The 23478-nt window shown below is 43.0% G+C and overlaps 1 protein-coding gene across 4 annotated transcripts in view; it reads left to right on the top strand.

Annotated features, from left to right (window-relative positions):
• LOC115320481 (GRIP1-associated protein 1) overlaps nucleotides 1–23163 on the top strand; it is a 54354-nt gene extending 31191 nt beyond the window's left edge. Inside the window, exons 20-26 of one of the 4 annotated variants that reach the window (XM_040209629.2) lie at nucleotides 43–145; nucleotides 1801–1967; nucleotides 3793–3897; nucleotides 10027–10120; nucleotides 20132–20215; nucleotides 21225–21391; nucleotides 22247–23163. In XM_040209629.2, the coding sequence (XP_040065563.2) occupies nucleotides 43–145; nucleotides 1801–1967; nucleotides 3793–3897; nucleotides 10027–10120; nucleotides 20132–20215; nucleotides 21225–21391; nucleotides 22247–22324 (798 nt within the window). In that variant the 3' untranslated portion in view covers nucleotides 22325–23163. The remainder of the gene's footprint in view (nucleotides 1–42; nucleotides 146–1800; nucleotides 1968–3792; nucleotides 3898–10026; nucleotides 10121–20131; nucleotides 20216–21224; nucleotides 21392–22246) is intronic. The other 3 variants (XM_029980675.3, XM_040500687.2, XM_029980676.3) reach the window with 3 other exon arrangements.
• The last annotated feature ends 315 nt before the right edge of the window (nucleotides 23164–23478 follow it).

Raw genomic sequence — 23478 nt, 5'->3', positions numbered from 1 at the left:
AATTCCTGTCAGGCGTGCTGATGTGCACGTACTCATCCTCAGGTGAAGGAGTTGAAAAGGCAGTTCCAGACGGAAAGGAGACGGGCAGACAAGCTTCAGGAAAGGCTTCAGGAAGTTCTCAACGACACGAGTCTCGGTAGATCTGGTGAGCTTTCCGCACAATTGCGGTGGTTGTGGGCTCTTGAGGCTTCATATCTTTGTTCTTTTCTTTATTAGTGCTGTTAATCTCTTTCGAGATTGTTACAGGAGTGAATGGAAAACAAATCACATGGGCTGCACTTGTCGCTCTTAAAGGGCGACTCCGGCCAATATTTTCTAATTGGATTACGGCTGTTTTCAGCTCAGTTGGTGTCCCTGAATTACAAGGTGGAATTTTCTTTTCAATATTTTGTGTAGTTTAATAGATATCATGGCTCAAAGTTTGGCTTCGGGCGCGTACGGCAAAACCGAAACTATCTGCTGCAGAGGGATGGCAACACTGTTTATCAGCCGTACGGCTGCGACGCGACGTTACAGGGGTGTTTTGGTACGCGTCGCCCAGTGTTGCTTGACTAAACGCTAACCCGCTTGCCACCTGCTAAAAAGCAGTGGTCACATCTTTAAAATTGGTGTTAATGGAGTAGGTATGCAGCTTTACTTTGACATAATATTTCGTGCCAGTAAAGCGGTACCAGTCATTTATTTTGGTTTTGTTTTCAACGGGAGTTGCGCTTTGACCTCTATAATTTCACCATCTTTGGATGCTGCCAGGCTTTTTGCATTTTGATTTGTAGTTGAGCATTTGGCTGACCGTCTCGTGTCATGAACGTGAAAGAGGTTTGTGATGTGCCCAAACAAGTTGATGCTGCTCTGGAATACTTGGGTCTACCTTTACAGTTATGGTTTTGTTTGCATCTAAAGGTGACCTTCTTTGTGGTGAATATCACAAAATTACTGGTATTTATAGTTAGACTTTTGCCGCAGAAGTCTTGCCAAAGGAGACTGAAGTCATGGAGGAGCAGGATCAACATGCCATGCAGGAAAGACAGCGCTACGGGGATGAACGTGCAACTCTGGCTCCCGTAGGGAGCCCATACAGAAACTCTAATATGTCTAGTTTCCTCCGGCACTGTTTATGGCTAGGGTTCCATGGATTTTTTGTTTGCGTGAACAAAATCTCGTAGTGGACAGTGCCGTTGTTCCAAGCGCTTGCGTGCCTAATTTCCTTTCCTTCCGCCAAGTGGCGGTCCCGTCGCGCGTGTCTAGTTTCCTCCGGCTCCTCGGGGCAACGATTTCGTCACGGTGATCATGGACCGAGACAATAAGTGTGTTCTTACCTTCGTTTAAAATTCTGTGTCACGTTTGTGTCGTGTGCTTATGATTTTTTCGAGTGATGTGCACCTCCCATTTAGCTGTGAGCTCAGACTGCTTCCTGAATTATTTATTTATTTATTTATACATTTCCCTACATTCTCTTACTAGGACGTTATTGTAGGGGTTCATTGTTTTATTTAAAAGGAACAGTGCAAACTGTAGATACATTTTTTTTAATGCATTGCATTGTCTGGAACAGGTGACCGTGCCTTCTGCAGTTGCATTGTAGATTTCTGGCACTCAAGGTATGCGTTTAGTTTCCCCAAGGGTTCACAGTTCATCACAATTTCGGGCTTTAGTAACTCGTAGATGCCCACTCAAGTTTTATGTAGTAGTTACTTTCTCCTGAATCCTTCACATGGCAGGCAGACCCGCGAAATGCTATTTGTAAAAGAGAGGAATACCCCGAATCTCAAAATGTGGGTCCATTGCATTCTGTGTTCCCAGCAGACGAGCTGTTTCAGCCCATTAGCTATGAGGAGCGCCAGCGCGGTGACTCCAGCAGCATCGGTTCCTGGAGCTATGTGTCTGGCAACAACGAGAACTCCAAGGACAGCAGCAAGGACAGTGCAAACAACAACAGCAGTGGGGGACACTCTGTCAACGGAGAACAGGTAACTCGACAGCAATGGCTCCCGCCTTGTGGACGGTGCTGTGCGCGATGGAATCGTTTCTGTGAATGATAAAGTGTTAGGCACAACCCAACCCTGAGACTGCAGGTAAGACACACACGAAATGTGTTACGTCTAATGTTCACCAGCTTGTTTGTGACAATTAACACGGAGTGTTAATTGTCTTTTCCTCATCAAAATTAGTAGCCACAATCTTGACTTCAATTAGCATAGATTTTGATTTTATATAGTACGGTGGAATCTCGTTAATTCAAACTTGCGGATAATTCAAACTAACATGCAGGTCTCATCTTATGCGCCTCTATGGGAGGAAACTCCCGGTAATTCAAACTTTGCTTTATTCAAACAAATTTTCGGTCCCCCTCGAGTTTGAATTAACGAGATACGACTGTATTAATGTTGAATTAAGATGCTTCTTAGTGGACCATTTTCACTGGTTGTATAGTCAACCTCGATCATTTATGAGTTGAAGGCTGCTCTTTGACTTGCACGCATGTCATGATTCTGTATCCTTTGGCATTATTGGAAGCCCAGTGATATCAGTGGACACCTCAAATCCATTGTACAGCACGTAAACTAACACTTTTAGGGCTCTTAGATGGCCTGCGAAAATCGGTTTCTTAACGTATTGCGCTGAAATTTACTACAAACTACGGAGGTGCAACCAGGTGGTAAAAGTTTACAGTGAAAAAAATCAAGGAATGTGCTTAACTCATTCAAAAGAAAAATATGGGGCCCTGTTCTGTGCAACCTATGCCGCCACTTTGCAGATGGTGCACGCGCTGTGAGAAGTGCTGCCGACAGGTGGCATAGACCGCGTGGAGGAAGTGCCGGTTGATCCGGGTTCTTTATGAGATTGTCTGCAATCGTAACCAGAATCGGCTAGTGCTCCCTTGACACGGCGTACGCCATCTGTCGGCAGCATTTCTCACTATGCGTACATCGTCTGCGAAGTGGCGGCGTAGATTGCCAAGAACAGTTTCTGTTTTTAATGCGATAGCATTAGGACACTCATTTTGGTGTAAACCCAGCGGTGTCTGCCACTTTGTCAACGCCGGAGGGAGGGGGAGAAGGAGAGAGGAGGGCGACGCATGAGATGCTCTTATTGGTCCGAAGCACTGACGTCACATGCGTCACCCGCTCCCTCTTTCCCCAGTGTTGACAAACTGACCGACACCGCCAGGTTTTTGTTTTAAACAAACGTTTTTGTCAAAGGAGCGTCCCACAGCTGGCGTGGAGTCAGAGAGAAGGAGGTGCCTCGGCGCGGTGGATTGCGGGCGTGCTCAGTTGACGCTCTGCCGTCGCCAGATGATCTTTACTTTGGGTTTCCGTAGAAGTGGTGCATGTGTAGTTAAAATTATGAATACGGTCCCCTCCACGAGTTATAAGGATGCGGTGATAAATGAATGAAAAGTGTTCGTACACAAATGGGACGGGGTGAAAAGGGGGTGAGGAAGGACTAATGATAGCGCATTTCCATCCAAAGAATCCATTTGATCGCCAACTAATATTTTTTTCTTTTGAACGAGGCAAGTTCGTTTTGTGATTTTATCACTGTAAACTTCCACCACATCCATAGTAAATCGCAGCGTGATATGTTGAGAAACCAATTTTTGCGGGCCATCAAAGGCACCTTAAAAGCATTAGTTTGCTGCAAAAGCGTTGTGTGAGCAACCAAAAATTTAGTGTTTATTTTAGTAGCAGTGAGGGTGAGCAAAACATTTGGAAGACAGTCAAGTTTATGCTGCATTACTGTATCAATTTTTCAAGTTATTGGTGCTCACCCAGCGACTACGTCACTTTTCAGTCGGCACCAGCAAAGGCGTCCCCCGGTCTCTTGGAGCAGGAAAACAACGATCTGGTTGGGAGACTCGCGGCACTTCAGGAAGAGAAATGGGTCTTGGAGGAAAAGGTTTGACTGCATTACAAGCAACCGTCCCTCTTTGCTCACAGCTCTCGCCTCAACCGGTCGTGCAGGTCGAATGAGAAAGTAGCGAAAGTCAAGAACTAGCACTCAGATATGTTTCTCCCTTCGTTTGTACCGTAAATGCTCAAACGAACGCTCGTGCTGTTTTTCTGACCAAGTATTTGTAAAGGGAAAAACAGCTAAGCATTGCCCACCACATCAAATTCGTGCAATGTTTGATAGGACTTACTCTAGTCGCCATGCATTCGGGTAAAAGAAAATACCGTAAATGACTGAATTTTCGCAAATTGAACTGAAGCTGTAAATTTTGAATTATTTGCGGGTTCTAATTTTTGGAAATAGAAAATTAGAACCTGCAGTGACTGTAAACTGAGGTGGCCGTAAATTCCGGCTTGTTGCTGTGTTTTCTTTTAAATGGTTTCCATACTTATGCTCTTAATTGAACATATATAATGATCATGTGAGAACCTTTGCATGTGTGTTTTCCCCGTTGTTAGATTATTCCTGAAGGAAGCACAGCATCTCAATGTAGCTTCCGAAGCGTTGACATTTTGCCCGATTTGTTCGTAAGACCTATTGTTTGCAAATCGTAGCTGATTTGCGAAATTCTCAAAAATTAAGCCGTTTACACTAAGCTGGGTCATGCCTCCAGTGGGGCAAAGTGAACTACATTTTTCCGCAATCAGTGCATTACTATAAACATTTGTGACGCTGGTCCTGCTTCCAGCGAGATAAAACACGCCTCACTTTGTCGCGATAGATCCGTTGCGACAAACACGTGCGAAACAAGGAATGGCTACATGCAAGTTTTCAAGATGTTTTGTTTACTGTTTCATGCATCCGCCCGATAAGTCTAAATGGGAAAATATTAAATTCAGAAAATAGAAACAGTACACAATTTGGCGGTGCGAGTGTGTGAATGAGCCACTTGTCTGTTTTACGCACCACTGCTGCCATGTTCCTCTAGGTGGTGCTAGCTGCCTCCCAATACAGTCATTCTAATTCTCACAGACCACCGTATGATGTGGCCATATCGGCCGAGCAGGCTGTTCACACAATTTGAATACAAGGGTTGCAATCATTATTAAACACATTGAAAATTTAAGGAGTAGAGATGCCTATTTTTGAGTTCCATTCTTTACTTTAAATAATACATACTTAAATAATATGTACTTCAATAATATTTAAATAATACATTCTTCAAGGGGGGATGTGGGGCTTTAGAGTAATTTTCTTTTTTTATGAAAGAATACTTATATTCACAGATATAACATATCTCACACCTATTCCAAATATGCAATCAGATATTAAATATCTTCACTAAAACCCGAGTTATGGCATATCGGTTTAATTTGATTAAGTCATTTGTTACGGGTCATTAAGGAAAAATTATTCGTAAATGATCAAAATTTTTAATGCAGCTGCATTCACAAGCGTGTACTAATTTGTGCGGTGATGCTATTTTAGATCTAACCTGAGAGGATTATGTTACTGAAGAACGATTGTAATTATAGTGTAAAAGACATGCTTTCTTGTTGTTTAAGAAAGTAATTATTTGGATAGAACTTTTAAGTTGGAAGACTATAAAAAAGCATCGGAAGACTATAAAAAAGCATCACTGCACAGCTCCATTCTTCCCGATTAAAATGGTACCAAACATGTCAATATGGTCCAAGACAAACTTTGGAAAACACCTGTAGGGCATCGGTATTTGTGAAAGAAGTGTGAAGAGAGAAAAAAAAGTACTTGAAGTGTGTGTATTCCTACTGAATGTTCATAGGAAATGAATACTTCATTTTTCTTTTTTTTTCATATTTGGAAATGAGAGAGAGCAATAATATTTTGTACGGTGCTGGATGGGTATGTCTAAATATCAGAAAATCTATTTTCTCAAAAATGACTTTTCCCCAACTTCTTGTCATTTAGAGAACAGCCTCCCTCCTTAAGTAATACGTGTGGCATCTCTAATCATTGACAAAACAAAATATACAAGACACTGTAAATAATTTATAATTGGGTTAATAATGCGAAAGCATTAGCTATCCCATGGAGTGGAGCCTGCGGAGGCTGTAAGCGCAAAAAAACGCGAAAGAAATGCCCATTCTCCCATGCAGCCAGTCGACTGTAGATCAGAAAGTTTGCCACCAATTCCCTGCTGCAAAGGCACTCCCCATTCTTGAAGTCGGGCTGCACCACGCATTGACCACACTCGCACCTGGTAAAGAAATCATATGCACACATATTCAACACCAAGTATATACTTCGTGCTTGATGTTCGTGCATTTTTCAAGCTCTCGCCAATTCGTGTTCGTAAGACGAGGGACGTCTTCACCCAGGGGAAGGGGCGATGATTTTGAGCGAATCAGCTTGGTGGTCGCGCGTGTCGTATGGAATATAAATCCTAGTTGTTTTGATTGGTCAAAGATTTCTCTTTCGAAGCTAGACAGATTTGCCTACCGCAAACGACAGTTCTGAAGTAGAGGTCCCACTTTTGTCGTCCACCGCCATGGCTTCGTCCCCTTCGTCCAACCCGCGACTCTCGCGATCCCGCTGTACAATGTCATGTTGAGAATTGCGCAGTGCATGTGCTTCTGGCACTTCGTAACTTTTTTTTTTTCTATCGATGTATACGCAGCTTTTTTAGAAGCCACAAAAAATGGGTTTCATATTTTTTTTCAATTTGGTATATTGTGTGCCTTCGATGACCCATGACTTTAATTATATTTGGTGGTTGTGTCTGAACGGCACTTGACCAGAAAGAAAAGAGTGAGTGCAACTCAAACTGGCCAGTTCTCGATTGGTAATTTTCAGGAGAAAAAAAACAAAACAACTTTTGAGTTGCAATTTTTGTTATGGTTAGCTGGGCTCTCGTATGTCATGTACAAATAAAAACCTTGGCGAGCGTAAATACCCTGTCAGTATCCCTTTAAAGAAGTCAGGTATGCAAAAAATTCAAATTTCAGATAACCATACTTTATGCTCCTATAATCCTGCTAAACTTGTTTGAAAATGGCGCGATAGTTTGGTGGACAAATCATTTTTATGCGGGATCCTTGGATCCGCCCCATTCGAAAAGCTGCCATGGTTGGTGACGTCGCCTGCTTACCGAGACTTGGCTCTCTCGGTATCTCGAGCTTCAGCTTCCTCATTTACCTTCCGCGTTTCGAGTATGTGGTTTGTGACGATTGCATCTACGGCATCGCTCACTTCTTAGAAGTCTTCGACACTGGTCTCAGCAGTGATGAGAGTGATTGTTATTGAGAGATGTTGGAAGCTGGTCATTTTGACCTCGAACGCTAGCGACGAGGATTCGTGGGCAAACTCGCCGTGGTCGTCGTTGTCCGAGACAATGTCGCAGATGCATGCAGGGTGGTAGGTCAAAGGGCCGGGGGCGATTGCAAGAATATAGCATTGGGGTTGCCCAGATGCGCGAGCGGTTTTGATTTGGAGAGCTTAAAGGGGCCCTGCAATGACTTTTTGACTGGTTTTTAATTTGCACCGAACCTGAGCACACTGAACGTAGTAATTTAGTGAAACTTTTCTTTTCTCGAATTTTGCTTTACTTTAAAAGTTATAGGCAAATTAGAATTACAAAGACAAGCAAAAAATAACCTTCTTCATAACGTCCCTGGTCTTGGCTTGAGTGGCCGTAAACTAAAGGAGCGGTAGTGAGCTCGGAGAGCGCTTGCGGCTGTTGCACTCCGTGTCGACGGCTCGAGACGACGCCACTAAAGCATGTGCTGGATAGGCTGAACGAAGCGGATGGCCAGGGTGGGTTGCATTGCATTTGCTGCGCGACTAAACACTAATTCGGCATGACACTTCGTTGGCCACAAACGACAGCAAACACGGGGTAAAGATCGTTCAGAACGGGAGCCACTTCGCGCTGCCAAACCGCCAAACGGTCAAACTGCAAGCCAAACCTGCTCGCTGAAAGCCTTTGGAATGCTCGGAACACATTGGATCCTCCAGCCCATATGACAGCAGCGCTGCTGAGTACATCCAGGACCTTTCTACAGTCGCCACCTAACAGCAGTGTGTGGCGCCCGATCCAACTACCCTTTTCTAGTTCGCGCCGCTTTTTCTTCTGCTTGGTGGCGGGTATGTCGATGAGTCATTTTTTGTTTTCATACTTTCCAAACTGCATTTGTTTTTTTTCTGATCTAAAATACTGAACAAAAGCTACTTTCATAAATAATTAAAACAGTTTGTGCCACTTATATTTTGTATTTCGACTAAAAAACAACTTTTAGTGGCTCTGACCAGTCATAAGGCTGGAGCTGGCCAGGACCAACAACGTCACGAATTCGTCACATGCCGCATGCTTTTGGTACCACGAAGCGCTCCCGTAGGTGGTGAGGCTTCCGCGTCGTCCGGTTAAAATAAGAAGCACTGATATTTACCGTATTTACCCGAGTAATAGCCGCACTATTTATGAACAAGGCCCTTGCTTCTACTTTCCCGTAAAGCACATATACAGCCAATCATCGCGTTGTGCATAAATAGCGAATAATTAGATCAAGAACATGATTTTCCATACAAACACAATTTTCACAGATAGTACCTTCGCGCAAAGACGTTATCTCTGTCCTGTAAACCGCTATAGTCACGCTGTCGATCGCGGTGATTGACAATTCGCGTGCTTCGCGGAAAAGCGAACCCTCAAGTTTTCTTCATAAACAGTGCGGCTATTTCTCGAGTAAATCGGTAGTTACTCCCTCCGTACCCGCTGGGTTGCCCGAACCACACGAGATTTGGAAACTGCAAAAAAGGTAGACGCTTAAATGGGATTGCGAGGCCCCTTTAAGCGATCACAGGGAAGCCTAGAGTGAGAGTGCGTTCATGATCACGTGGTTTATGGGCACCATGGTGCGGCTAACTTAAGAACTGTTGCCTGGTTGCCAGATGAAAATGGTAAAAATTTGTGCACTTGAACCTCGATTTTACGAAACCCGATTTTGTGAATTTCCCTATTTAAGGAACAATATTGGATTCCCCGCGCAGTCTATGCGCGAGGTCTCCCTTCCTCGAATTTACAAAGTTCCCGATTTAACGAAATAATTAGTGGGTCCCGGTGACATTGTTAAATCGAGGTTCAACTGTAAATTGATTATTGCAACTACTAGAGCTCTAAAAATTGTGAAACTTGGTGTATATACTAAGTAGCCTATAAGCACTCCATTCGAAGAATAATCTAACCATTTAATTTTCATGTCCTAACCACTTCAAAGAGATACTGAACCGAAATTTCGAGCTCACTTGTTAAATCGAGGTTCAACTGTAAATTGATTATTGCAACTACTAGAGCTCTAAAAATTGTGAAACTTGGTGTATATACGAAGTAGCCCACAAGCACTCCATTTAAAGAATAATCTAACCATTTAATTTTCGTGTCCTATCCCCTTCAAAGAGATACTGAACCGAAATTTTGAGCTCACAAAACATGGCTGGACAGATAGGCGAGAAGCTGCAATACCCAAAAACATCATTTATACAGCGGTATCTCTAACGGATCGCCGTATTTTTTTAAAAGAAGTACGCGATTGAACACGGCCGACGGGACAAGTCACATCGTGATTCCCATTCCCTCTCCTCCTCTCTACGTCCCATCGAGCTGGTGGACCGAAGCGAGAAGGAGAGAAGCGAGGCCGCTTCCCCTCATTCTCTAATTCTCCCGGAGGACAGTGACGTGAAAGACCTCGCTTGATCGCGTCCTTCTTTTCCAAAAGTATGGCCTTCCATTTGAGATATCGATGTACGAGTGATGTTTTGGAGTTCGTAGCGTCCCATTCAACGCTTCTGCGGCCTTATTTTGCAAAATCCAAATTTCAGTTCAGTATCCGTTTAAGTTTGAGAATCGGCACAATAAAACGCGAGTTTGCAGTGTCCACGATATTCAGTTTTGGCTCGCAGTCGCATGTCATGCAACTTCATAAGAGATGCTCGCGTACCGATGGCTCATTTCTTTATAAAATTTTGCTGTTGTAGTCTGAAAGATTGCCTACCCCATATTTATTGTCATTTTTCTCTTCATTATTCGTGGGCGTTCGTTTGGGATTTTATGATAAGCATTTCATGTTACAAAATGCTGCTTGCTGTTTGTGGCATTTGCAGATCAACCACCTTGAAGTGAGCAACTCTTCTATGGCAGATGACCTGGTCAGTAAGACAGCCATCATCCAATACTACTGCATGGACAGCAAGTATGGTAAGGGAGCTTTTGTGTGTGGACACCTTTTCTCTCCCTCAGGGTGACCACTTCAGTTTGAAAAATCTGCAACATACTGCCCTGTGGAAGCAGAAATGTTATAAAAGCTGGCACCGGACAGATAAACTATCTAATATTTTGTAGAGGAGAAAACTGGGCTGGTCAGTGATATATAGGCTGGATATCGTAGGAGTTCTTTTCATGTAGATTTTAGTGGGAACATAATTTACTTTGAAATTTCGGTTGGAAGAGTTCTCTTACCGAGAACTAAAATTTGCCCTTGACTATTGTTACGAAATATTCTGTTTATGTCTCACAAACAATATGAAATAGTATCTTTGAAAATTTTATGATAGTTATAAACAGTGTTTTTTTTAAAATTAAATACTGATCTTACTAAAAAAAAAACAAAGCTGTGAAAGCTACACATATGCAGTTTGTGCAAGTAAGTTATACGGCTACACAAACATTATGTTCAAGAGGGAATGCAGCTAAAAGATGGCTAATTGACAAGGATCTATAATTTTTTTTTTTTTAATGTTTCCCATCTCAGGGTTTACAAGATGTCGATTAATTACCAGCTCGCCCACACTCTATCACTGCTTACAAATCTAATTACTTTATTAATTATGTTCCAAAGAGAATGCAACTAAAAGATGACTAATTAACAAAAAATCACTAGTTACTTTTTTTAATTAGATGTTTCAGAGACATGTTTATATTGAAGAAACAGAGGCAATCAACACTGAAGGCCATTCCAGTTTCTAAAAATCCTTGATCGATCGAGCGCGCAGTTTGAGTTATTCATTGTCAAAATTAGTTATGGAAATCTGCCGATACTGAAACCAAACGCGTGCCGTAAAGACAACCCTTGTTTGATGCAGGAGGGTCGCAGGTTAATGACGAAATTTGCATCACTACAGTATAGACCACTTACAACGTAACCGCTTATAGTGCAGGACCGGGTATAACGCGTTTTTTTTAAACCACCGGTTCGTCTCCCATAGAACTCCATGTAATTACATACCGCTTAAAATGCAGGCGCGCGAAGGGAAATACCGGTTATAGTGCGGTTTCTGGCACAGCCCGCCGACCGCGCCGATGACCGGAGCAGCGAGCGCGCTTCCCTGTGCGACACTAGATAACGGCGCTGACGGCGCGAGCAGCAAGCGCGACGGAGGGACGCACGCACGTGTCGTTCACGTGCGTGCGTCCCTCCGCTGCGTTGGAAACAAACAACCGCAGCGACAGACCAATCGCAGGTCGAGGAGAAGTGTTGCGCGCGTTACATGCCGGTCGCGGGCCGGCTGCTTCTATCCGCAAACACGGCGTCGGTTGTGATCGTCGTCGTAGACGGCGTTCATCTCATCGTTCCGCGTAAAAGCGCTATCCTTGACTGTGAATTTTCGTTGTGTGTCGCTATGATAACCCAGCACGTACTAGAAGGGAAGATCCACCTACTCGTGCGGTGATGTCGTGGCGGCGCTCTCAAGACGGCAGGAACGCCCGTGTCGTCGTGTTTGCTTACTTCGACTACAGTGGTGATTCTAAGCATTTGTGTCCTCGAACATCGCCCGGATTTCTTACTTGGCGCATTTCATGCGTGCGCTCAAGTTCAAGGTATTACTGGCGCGTACCGTGTGAAGGATGCGAATTTTCACGCGTTTTCATCTCCGGAGAAAAGTGATTAGGGTTAGCAATCCTGAACGCTCTCAACGTCCGTCCGCAACCCGCGACGCCGTTAAAAGGCTGCGCCAGGCAAAAGCCGCTAATTTCTTCCAAAATGTGTGACACACTTGAGACAGAACTGTACTAGTCTGGTGAAATAAAAACTTTCCTCAAACTAAGCTTTATTTTTCATCTAACATAAAATAAATTCTTTTCACAAGTGTAAGTTGTCTCATGGCATGTATTTTGGCCTGAAAAATTGATGTTTTGGTTATAGTGCGGTACCGCTTATAGTGCGGATTTTCGCGACTCCCGCGACATACGTTATATGCGGTCTACACTGTATTTTGCGTCACAGTGCGCCGGAGGTGATTGCAGTCATTTTCTCCTTGACTGGCAAACTGAAGCGATGAGCCACCTCATCAGCCGCGACAAGTTGCTTTGCTTTGCTGCGTCATATCACTGAAAAACACCTGACCCTCTGGCGTCAAAGAGCGGTGTCCTTCCGGCGGGCGTCGCGCGTTTGGTTTCGATATTGACAGATTTCCGGAACAAAATTCGATAGTGAATAATTCCAACTGCGTGCTCGATCCAGGATTTGTAACCCCACTATTGCCTCCATTTCTTCAATATAAACATGTGCTCCAAGACACTTAATTAAGAAAGTAATTAGTGAATTTCTTTTGATTAGTCATCTTTTAGTGGCCTTCTTTTTGGAGCATATCGCCCGCCTGACCGTATAACTCACTTGCACAGACCGCATTTGTCTGACTTTCACATCTTTTGTTTTAGAAAAATATGTATTAAATAAAAAAATAACACCCTGTATCTGTTTACGTATGTGCTAGTAATCATATATATCATATATGGAAACTGAAGCTTCCTTAAGTTTAATAAGAACAAATACTAGAATCAAGTTTTGTCAAAGGGCTTGATGGAAATCATCTTCCCCAAGAGGAAGAAACAATGAATAACAGAACAAACAAACAGATTTCTGTGTGATTCCGTTCTTTTAGATCTCTTTTTGTGGGGTAACCATCGTGACACTGCCAGCTCTCCTGCCATGTAACTTTATCTTCAAATAGTTAGGACCAAGCTACCTCTGTGTTGCACACTCTGACCCTTTTCATTCCTAAGAATTCTTTTTTTGCACTTTCTGAGCACATAATTTTACAATTGTACCTCGATACAATCTATTGCATGAATTCCAAAACCTAATAAGGTTAGAAAACACCTGGTCTTAGTTGGCTGTGTGGGCCTGGAACCTGGGGTTTGCTGAGTACTTTACCTATCATTCTTTTCTTCTGTTCCCTTCTGCCAACGTTGGTGACGTGCATTGGGCTACTATAACCCTCACCTTGTTGAACACGGTGGCATTTCTTCTATTCCCATTTTGATCTCTTCTAACCCTCTTTTCACTCTTTCTTCTTGGTGTAGCATCTTTAGCCACCGTCTATACTGCTACAATGTGTCCCCCCAAAAAAATATGCTATGTTTTCTTTCACCGCAGAAAACAAAAACCATGTATCCCTAGACGCTCAGTCTCTGAACAAATGTAGCGCTAGCAGTCGAGTCCAGATGCCAAAGTTTTGGAGCCAAGTAGTTACCTTGTTGAAAAGTTATGAGTGATTTTCCTAAAATTTTGATTGGAAAGTGGGGCCCATTTCTAGTAGTTGATGAAATTAATTTTCATGTATTCATAGGCATCGTCGCCTGCCATTTGCCTATTGAAATTTTTTTTCTGATAATGGCAAGCTCTGAAACATCTGGTCTGAACTGGTAGCACTGCATTTGGCGGAGACTGAGCGTTTGGCGATGCATAGTTTAATTTTACAGTGAAAAAACACTGAGTAAATTTTTAATTGGTGGTTCGTAATTGAAGGGAACACCGATAAGAAATAAGGAATGAAAATTCTGCGGAAAAGTTTTTCAAGGCCATTTGTATTCAAAAGTTATGAAAACATTAGTCACCTCGTTTTGGGTTAGGAAGCGGAGTCTTAAAGGGGTTATGACACACCAAAAATAAAATATGAGATAACAATACTGCTAGGACCCATTGTATGTTCCTATAATCCTGCTAAATTTGTTTTGAAAATGGTGCCATAGTTTCAGGGATAAATCGATTTATATGCGGGTCCCCCGGAGGGGCAGATCCGGGTGGAGCGAGAGGCTGGCTACGTAGCCAGCCTCCTGCGCGGCGTCCCCTTGCACGCACTCACAGACTTGGCTCTCTCGGCGTCTCGAGCTTCAGCTTCCTCTTTTACCTTCTGCGTTTTGAGCATGTGGTCCGTGACGATTACGTCTACGGCATCACTCGCCTTGTCAAAGTGTTCGACATTGATCGCAGCAGCGATGAGAGTGATTGCAAATTGTTTTGTGTATGTTTATACATCCAGAAGTTAGTTTGCCTCAGTGGGCGTCTGATATCTCAGCTGTAGATTAGCAATTTAGCCAGTGCGGAACAACCGCTAGCCTGGGGTCTTTAACGTGCACCACGCAGTAGTGATACACGACTGCACGCCGGTACGATGCTCATCCAGATCGAAACGGGCATGGGTGGTTGCTATCAAGAGATGTTGGAAGCTGTTCATTTTGACTGTGACCCGCTGGCGACGAGATCCAGCGACAGCGAGTTTCGGACGAATTCGCCGTAGTCACCGTCGTCTGGGAATATCTCGCAGGCGCATGCAGGGTGGAAGGTCAACGGGCCGGGGGCGAGAGCGAGAATAGCGGTTTTGATCGTACCGTGGCGAGGAGATTTGGCCGATCATGGTGGCGCCTAGAATGTGAGAGCGTTCATGATCACGTGGTTTATGAAAACCATGGTGTGACTAACTTGGGCAATGTTGCCTGGTTGTCAGATGAAAATGATAAAAATTCGTAAATTGATTATTGCAATTACCAGAGCTCAAAAAATCGCGTAACTTGGTGTATTAACTAGGTATGCCGCGAACTTTTTTCGAATCGAAGTTTCGGTGATCGAATCAAGCGGTTCGAAAGGTTCAAAAGATTTAGATTTTTCGAATTGTCTATATCGTAAAATTCGACGGAGGTCGAATTTTCGAACTTGTTAAAGGGCCCCTGAAAAGAAAAAAAAAAGTTTTTTAAAAACAGTCTGGTTGAGACACGCGTGTCAAAAAATAAATTTTACGCGAAAAAAAAATTTTTTTAGAGCAATATTGACTGCGCCAGACGCAATTTAGTCGGCAGTCACCTCCTTTCCACCTTTCTCTCTCTCGGCATTTCGGGCGCGTGGAGGAGAGGTAGTCCCCGCCTCTTCGTAGTGGATCGGCTTGGCTGCTTTCCTGGCCTGGCTGCGCCCCGCACGAGAGCTGTTGCTACTTCCTGGCCGTGTTTCAAAATTTACTCGATTTTACCCCTGGGTAAGGGTTTTCTACCCTTGGCGTTCTAAAACCTACCCGCGTGCAGCGTTTTTCAATCTGTGCTGTCACGTGATACGATCGGCCAGAGGAACTCCGATCCATTTGGAGATTTGGAACACAGCCCCTGGCCGGCTGTGTCTGCCAGTCGCACGACGTACCGCGTCGTATCGTGCACGTACCGTGGTCACCCTAGTGCCGTGGTCGTACACACAGTACATAGTCGTCGCGGTGGACCGCGACCTGAAGCGTCGGTTGCTTCAACGCTGCCAGCAGCTGGGCCTTCACCCGTACGAGGACACGCCTTGCCAGCCGGAAGGCGTCTGCTCTGATCGCCGCGAGACAACCGCTCGCGAGGCATCCGCTTTGCCGCGGCGAAGCGGGTGCCTCGACAAGTTCGTCCGAGCCGCACGATCCCTCAAGCCGCCGCGAGGACACGCAGTGGTAACTGATTTTTTTATTAAACATTGAGTGCGTTGCCGCGTGCCTCACTAAACTCTTTACGGGAACCGACATCTAAACAAAATTTGGCACTGGCGCGCGCCAGGAAACAAACAAAAGATGGGGTAAACGGGACACACGAATCGCGCAAAGAAGAGCAGAAAAACAGAAACCTGTCACCCTCTGCCACTTCCTGAGTACTTACGATGAATGACTAACACAAGCAACAAGCCCTCTTCAGAACGCGAGACGCGAAGACAGCGACCATGACAGAAAACAAAATGGCGAAGCTTTTGTTTGTTGTTTTGTTGTAGTATCCGAACGGAAGTTACAATTTTGTAAAACGTTTGTAAACAATTGCGACATTCATTCGATGGATTGTTTCTTAAACCTAAAAAATATGTAATTCAAAAGGCGATTTCAAGAGATCACGAAGATTTTATAACCAACATCTAAGCTGTCACTCATTCTATAGGCCAATGAGAAGCCGATTTGAATGACCATGGTTACCAATGAGAAGCCGAGCTGAATGACCTGGAATTTGCGCGCAAATTTTCAAATAAATCTCTCGCCGTCAATATTGCTGTAAAAAAATTTTTTTTCCGCGTAAAATTTATTTTTTGACACGCGTGTCCCAACCAGACTGTTTAAAAAAAACTTTTTTTTTCTTTTCAGGGGCCCTTTAAGCTAAGAAGTTTGACGCTTTTCGAACCGTCAAACATATTACGCTAAAAAATTAGATCTTTTTCGAACTTTCGAAATTATTGCGCTGCAAGGTTCGATGCTTGTCGAACTTTCGAACTTGACTGACCAAAAAATTCGATGAATTTCAAACTTTCGAACTTATTTATCAAGAGAATTCGAAAAGTTTCGAACTTTCGAATTCTGAAAAGTCGGAAGCACGACGAACTTCGAACTTTTAGGGTAAAAGTTCGACATTCGTCGAACTTCGAAAGACCGGCGGACGGTTTCATTTGATTTCAAGTAGTGGGGTACATTCGTAATTTTTTTTCTCGAACTTTTACACGCGGTGCTGCGTTCCTTACGAAAGACAATGTCGTTTATTTCAATGTTCTGGCATGCTTAGGTGTAAAGAAATAAATCCCCGAAGGGGCGAGGAAGGGCGACGGGTTTTTGACGATTATCGTTTGTGCCAGATTTGAAGCACGCTGCAGCCGGAGCTATTTATGATAGATATGTTATACTTTTTTAAGAATGATCTATGTATAGCCCAGGTAAGTGCCGTCTTAAAGGGATACTTCAACGACATTTGAAATATTCCCGTCGTGTTCAAAAATAGGTTGAATATGATCCACAATATCCGTAAATGACAATCGCACGTTTGTTTTTTTGATCCTGGTGGCTGTATTTTTCGTTATAAACGGCCCACTCTGGCAAGCGCTCGGAGAAGGCCCAGCTTAGAGCACGTGACATCCAACGCAATCGTGACGTAGGTCGTCTCAAGACGAGCAAAGCTACGGCGAGGCTGATCTCAAGACGAGCAAAGCTACGGCGAGGCTGATGTCGAGAGGATGGCCTAGTCGTTCCAGCCACCGAAGCGGCTGCTTTTGTACGAATTTTGAGTGACGGGTTAATCTTCTATAATCTTCTAGGGGGACAATAGCGACTTCTGCGACACACAAAAGGGATTCTCGGGAAGAGGGGAGTTCCTCCTTCCCTCCTTCTCTCGTTGTGGCCGGAGACGAGACAACCTCCGTCCCTAGCTGTCAAGGTTACTAGACGAGCATCACAAACGAGGCGTTAGCGACATCTACCAGGTGCTCTTTGCTAATCGTTTAATTCGTTTTAAAATTCCTTTTCAAGACTTTTTTAACAAGATATTGGTATGTTCCATGTGATACTGCTCTTTTGAACACATATAGACCAAAAAATGAGCGCCGAAATTTCGTTGTAGTATCCCTTTAAGATGTGATTATTGTTATTCAACGTGAGTTTCGAAGAAATGTCCAAACATGTATCTGCATGCAATTATGACCTAAACTTGATATTTATTTTCGTCTAAGTTGTTTGAGGTATCGCATTTAAATTAACACCACAGACAGTACATATCATTGCCATCTGCAGAATACAAAATAATATATTTATTGTTTTTTCACGTTAAAGGGCCCATGAAACGATTTTTGGGTTGGGATAAATCATTTTAGATTGGGATTTTACTAATAGAACATCGTTCAGTGGGCCAAAAGCAAAAAGGTAGAAACTCAAAAGCCTGACATTCAGTGCGAAAATTTGAAAACACAGCGGACTATTTCGTTCCTCCTCCCCTTCGTAACCGCTCTGCCTTTTCACTGGGATACATCCGCGGTCCCAAAAGCGTGTCATCGGGTCCAAACTGACGTCACACAAAACCGGACCTCATTTAGTTCCTTCACCCCTAAGCTGACATTGTGGTGGAAGCTACGCGCTTGCCGGACCACTCAGCCACCTCCGTTTCATCACCTGACCTCATTCTCTGCAGCCACATTTGCCACGCTTACGTGGCAAAAGTGTGGCTAGCCCAAGGAGCACGTAGATTCCACAGCACTGTCAGCTTAGGGGTGAACGGGCTAGGGAAAGAAACTTTTGTCTGAGTTTTGAGCGACGGGCTAATCTTCTAGGGGGAGAATGGATGTGTCCGGGGATTACACAAACCAGGTTCCGAGCGAGAGGGGCCTCCCTTCTTTTCGTCTTCTTGAACTGTTTGGTGGAATGCGCGATTTATGAGTTGAGGAGGAAAGCGAAACAGGAAAAAGTTGGAAAAGCGTTTCATGACCCCTTTAAGGAATAAATTAACTCATGGGAGAAGATTTCTAATAGTGTTCAAGTTCAGCACGTCATTAAAAGAAAACTTTTTTTTTTTTTCGCTTCACGTTGCTGGGACGTGTTTCTTTAGCCTGTACACATTTTGGTAAAAGAAACTTGTTTCGAAGTTCTGAACCTCTGAATATGCAAGAATAGAACACTTCCGACGAATTCTTTATAGTTTTTTTTTCTCCTGCTTTTTATTCCCGCATTTATTTATTTATTTTTTTTGTTACTATCGGCACAGATGTTTAGGTCGAAAAGACAGCTTTGAACTTTCGAACCACTAAGCATGTGACGAGCAGTGCCTTCTGACAACGAGTTTCTAACAATGACCATCTACGCAACCTTTTATGCAGTGAAGAGCGACAGTAGCTATACATATGCATAAATAATTTCAGATTAAAATAAGCTCAACCACGCCCTCTTTCCCCGTATTGTTTTCTTTAACAGTTCGAAATACCTGCAAGGGGGAAAAGAAAACTGAAGCCCCCCCCCCCCCCCGCTACCCTCTTTCCCCCCGTTTTTCCACTTCCGACGCCACTTGTATGGTAGAACGCTCCTCGACCTCGAGTTGTGTCGGCTTTTGTGCTTTTTGCGAGGCGATTCCTCCGTCCCAGGAAATAAACCTCCAGGACAATTATAAACTTCACCGGATCGGATTACTACCAGCGTGCAAGGGGTGGCGAGCTAGTTTGCCGGGTCGCTTCAAGGTTTTTCTGAGCCTCAACCTCCTGCTCGCCCCTGGCCGTTTCGAACTGGATGAGTCTCGTAAAATAGTGTGTTCGTGCAATCACTACTGCGTGATGCAGGTTAAAGACCCCCCCCCCCCCCCCCCCCCCCCGGGGCTGGCAGTCACAATTCTGCACTGGCAAATATTCTAGCACGTCCGGGACACTCGTTGTCTCATTTAATTGCCTGACCAACTTCGCAGAATCTAGATATCACACCCTAACTTTTCTAAACTTGAATTTGTGACAACAAGTGAGTCGTGAAAACGTTATTTGAAACTGAAACTGTGGAAAAACTTGAAAATCGGACTTCGAACTTTGAAAACTTGGATTAGAAAAAAATTCAAAATCTTCGAAGTTTTTTTTTTTTTTTTTTTTTTAATTTAGCGTTAAAAGAGAATCGAAACCTTTGAACTTTTCGAACTTTATGCAAAAAGAAAATCGAAATCTTAGAATTGTTCGAACTTCATGTCTATAAAAATTTGAAGCGTTCAAAGTTTTTGAATTTTTTTTTTACAAAGAATTTCGAAATCTTCGAATTTATCGAACCTGAAGTAAAAAAATATTCGAAATATTCGAATTCGAAATTTTAGAAACCGTGAAAGCTTCGAAATTTTCGAATTCGAAACTCCGCTGCGGTCAAAAGTTGCGAATTTTTCGAAATCGAACCTTGGTCGGTACGAAAATACCGAAATTTTTCGAAATCGAACCTCAGTTCGCTTCGCAAATATCGAAACCTTTCGAAATCGAACCTAGGGTGGTTCGCGACATCCCTAGTATTAACTAAGTAGCCTAGGAGCATTCCATTTCAAGAATAATCTATCCGTTTAATATTCGTGTCGTAACCCCTTAAAGGGAAATTTAAAGCAAAATGTTCAATGGTTGTGTACCCATGTATATGAGACCAGTCATGGTATGTGTTGAAACGTTTTGTCCAGAGTTTGATCATGGTATGAATTATGATTGGATAAATTATTTGTATTTTCCAGCTCTTCACACACACACCAACGAGCCTGCACTAACCGATACTCCTACTCAGTCCGATTTATCAGTGACCAACCACTCGACAAGAAGTGAGATATCAAAAGCGGTTTTGCAATCTTTACACTCACATCAACTCTTTTTTAAGGGCTTTCATCAGATATCTTTACCTCTTTCGTTCAAAGCCATCCCCCAACCAAAGTTTTCCTTGCAAAAGCTCCTGCTTTTCAACACCTTTCCTTCTTTTGCCTGGGATTATTTGTGTCAAGAAAGCTGAGTTTCATTATCACAATCATCTCCGACTTCAGTTCGTGGTGTTCACTGCAAGTATTTGGGAATCTCTCGGACTGTTTATTAATTTTTTTATTTCTTTTCAGAAGCTCTTGTAATGTCTGCTTTTCAATATTTCTGTTGATATGATCTCTTGAAGTGTTCCAGGAGCAACTCCCGATAGGGAGCTTTATTAAGCCGTCTTTGTCGGGCAGTGAGGCGATCACTTTTGTTAGGGAGCCAATTCATCCATTCAATCAAATCACAATTTTCTTATCTAGAGTTTCTCAAGCTTGAGTGACCATTTGCTCCTGCTGTCATAGTTTGGTCCTTAGGACTGAACCCCGTAGCACAGTTGGACGCATATCCAGAGAGGATATCGAAGTTTATATTTTGGATATGGCAAAAATGCATGTGACTAAGTTTGTGCAACAAAGAGGGCTTTGGAGAAGACAGATGTGATGTTTACATCAATCTGGACATACATATATTTTAATATTTTGTATCGGGAGGGAACGGCACTTACACCTGAAGTGAAGTTGTGTAAAGGCTTCACAATTGAAAAGCACAGTTGTCAAGCCAAAATGGAGCCTCTGACTCGAAATTATATAGTGTTTTGCAGGTAGGTAAATATCGTAGAAGGGAACATAAGAAAATGAATTTAGGTGGCTATTCGGTTGTTTTGTAGTATCATAGGCAATTCGACTGCGACCCTCTCACATCACTTGCCTTCTTTTTTTAATGATTGTCAAATGTTTCGTCACATATGTGAGCGATTTCTGCAGAGACGTTAGTGTCATGATACCTGGCCGCATCCATACTGGCTTTCAGAGTCTGCCATGGCACACCACCAAGCTGGTTCGACGCCGGAGAAGCTGACGGTGAAGCGCCTCGTGGACTTCATCAAGGACAAGGGAGACGAGAACCTGAAGGAGATGAACAGACGCATGCAGCGCATGCTCGAAGAGACCCTCACCAAGAACATGCACTTGCAAAAGGTCAACTCTCTAATTTCGTAAACCTCTTCCAGCCGTGAGGGTTTGTTTTGTACGAGTCCATTGGGGGGGGGGCTTTATTTTTGCTTGTTTCTCTCATATTCATTCGAGGGAAATGCAAGTACACTGATGCCTCAATAATGTGAACCCAGTTAATACAAATAGATAAATCTTTGGAGAACCGACTGGGTTTTTGCATAACGAGACATTTTTGTCTCATTGTTGCGGAAACACTCAAATTGTCTCTTTACTATGGACGATGCAGCGCGTGCCTATCTCATTTGCAACATGTTTTGTGTGTCCGATTTTATCAGATGCGATCAAGACATGCATAATCTTATTGGATTAAGTGTGGTCATGCAGGCAGCAGATTGGAACAGGCCTCTTAAATTTTCTTACTTCGCAAAGACTAACAGCAGCCTGCAGTTTCATATTCAGAATTAGCCACTGCAACTTGTGAACTGACCTACTTGACTGTGGCACTGTATTCGGAGTCAAAGAAGGAGCGGGGCCTAAGTAACTTGTAGCGTGTACAAGTGTTGGGTACGTCACCGGCAAAGCCCGGGGAAAAGTGGTAGCAAATAGAGCAACATAGTTTCAGAGTGGTGCAGTCATCTATGGGCATGGTTCTACCTGGTTGTAGCAACCACACAAGCATAGTGCAGAATAAAAATTTCTGAAAAAACAACATTGGGTAAACTTTAAAAAAAAACACACACAACAAACAACAAAAAACAAAAACCAAAGAAGATTGATCTTTATTTGTCACACGTTTCTGGTTTGTTGGGAATGAAACCAAATAGTCTTAGCTACCGATGCGAGTTATGAGCAATAACATTTCGCTTTTCTCATTTGCAGGATCTGGAAGTAATTTCTCAAGAACTGCACAGAATTCGGCAACTGGTCGAGGCACCTGGCAAGGATGCCAAGATCTAGTGACACTGCGGAAAACACCAACTGTGCAGGATGAGATCCGAAGTTCAGAATCAAAAACAAAGACGGGTCTTGATGCTTGTTGTAAATAGGCTTTGTAAAACAATTGAAGTAATATATATGCAGCAGAGCTGCATTTTTCGGAGAGTTTCTTCAAATCAAAAGAGGCACATTGAGCCTCTCAATTTTTACTACATCGAGCTATTACTGTTACGCTTGCCTAACCAATTTATCCAGTTTGGATTCCGGTTCCAGTATTCAATTGAAACAACTGAGAGGTTCTGTTTTGTCAAGTGGTCAATGTTTTTTGTACAGCTTTTTAGAGCACATATTTATTCATTCTGAAATAGCCGGTGGCCAAGTTAGATGTTTGTTCATGTTGAATGTTCCTTGCTTTTTGCATGGATTATGAAACCTTGTTTTAGTATTGTGCAGGCTTCTGTTTTCTTCAAATAAGATCTAAGGAGTTAGTGTTTTTACAACAGTTTTAAAAGGTTAAATAGATTCTTCTTGTAAATAATTCTATGAAAGCTTATAAAATAAAAATAATGGAAGTATGGTAAAAGGTATGAAGTCAATCGTGTATATAGTCTATATATCTGATCTGCAAAGCACCTGCAACATTGCAGTATAGTCATTCTACAACTATAGTTTAGCCCACAACTAAGAAATCCAGTTTACAGAACTAAGTCTTGCAGTTTGTGCGCTGGCATAGTGTTTAGAGAAAGCTGAATAGGGCTCTAAACATTCCGTTGCTCGTAAGTTAAATGTATATAGTGTATGCCTTTGGTGTGTGACATGAATAAAATGAATAATACAAATAAAGTGAATGATTTTGCCAATTTGGAGATGCAATCTTACTAAGGTACTAACCATGATTTCCTCTGTCTAAAAACAAAAATTGATAAAATGCTGCACTGTGCGCAGTGTAAATGCACAATTGAGTGGTCTTTTGTGTTTCCTACTACCATATGATGGTAAACCCTGAGGCATGGAAATAAGTAAATATTCGGCCACAAGGTTTATTTCGACCATGCCTTATATACCCATTCTCTGCCATTAAACATGCAATCAATCTTGTATACTTTCAATCTTGTATACTTTCTATAGGCGCTTTACACACGTGCCAAATTACAGCCGCCATTGCTGACCTTCTC

This window comes from Ixodes scapularis, unplaced genomic scaffold (genome assembly GCF_016920785.2).
Source record: "Ixodes scapularis isolate PalLabHiFi unplaced genomic scaffold, ASM1692078v2 PGA_scaffold2__306_contigs__length_199485367, whole genome shotgun sequence".
Lineage (NCBI taxonomy): Eukaryota > Metazoa > Arthropoda > Arachnida > Ixodida > Ixodidae > Ixodes > Ixodes scapularis.
Note: the sequence above shows the minus strand (reverse complement) of the source record. Positions and strands in the feature narration are given on the sequence as shown.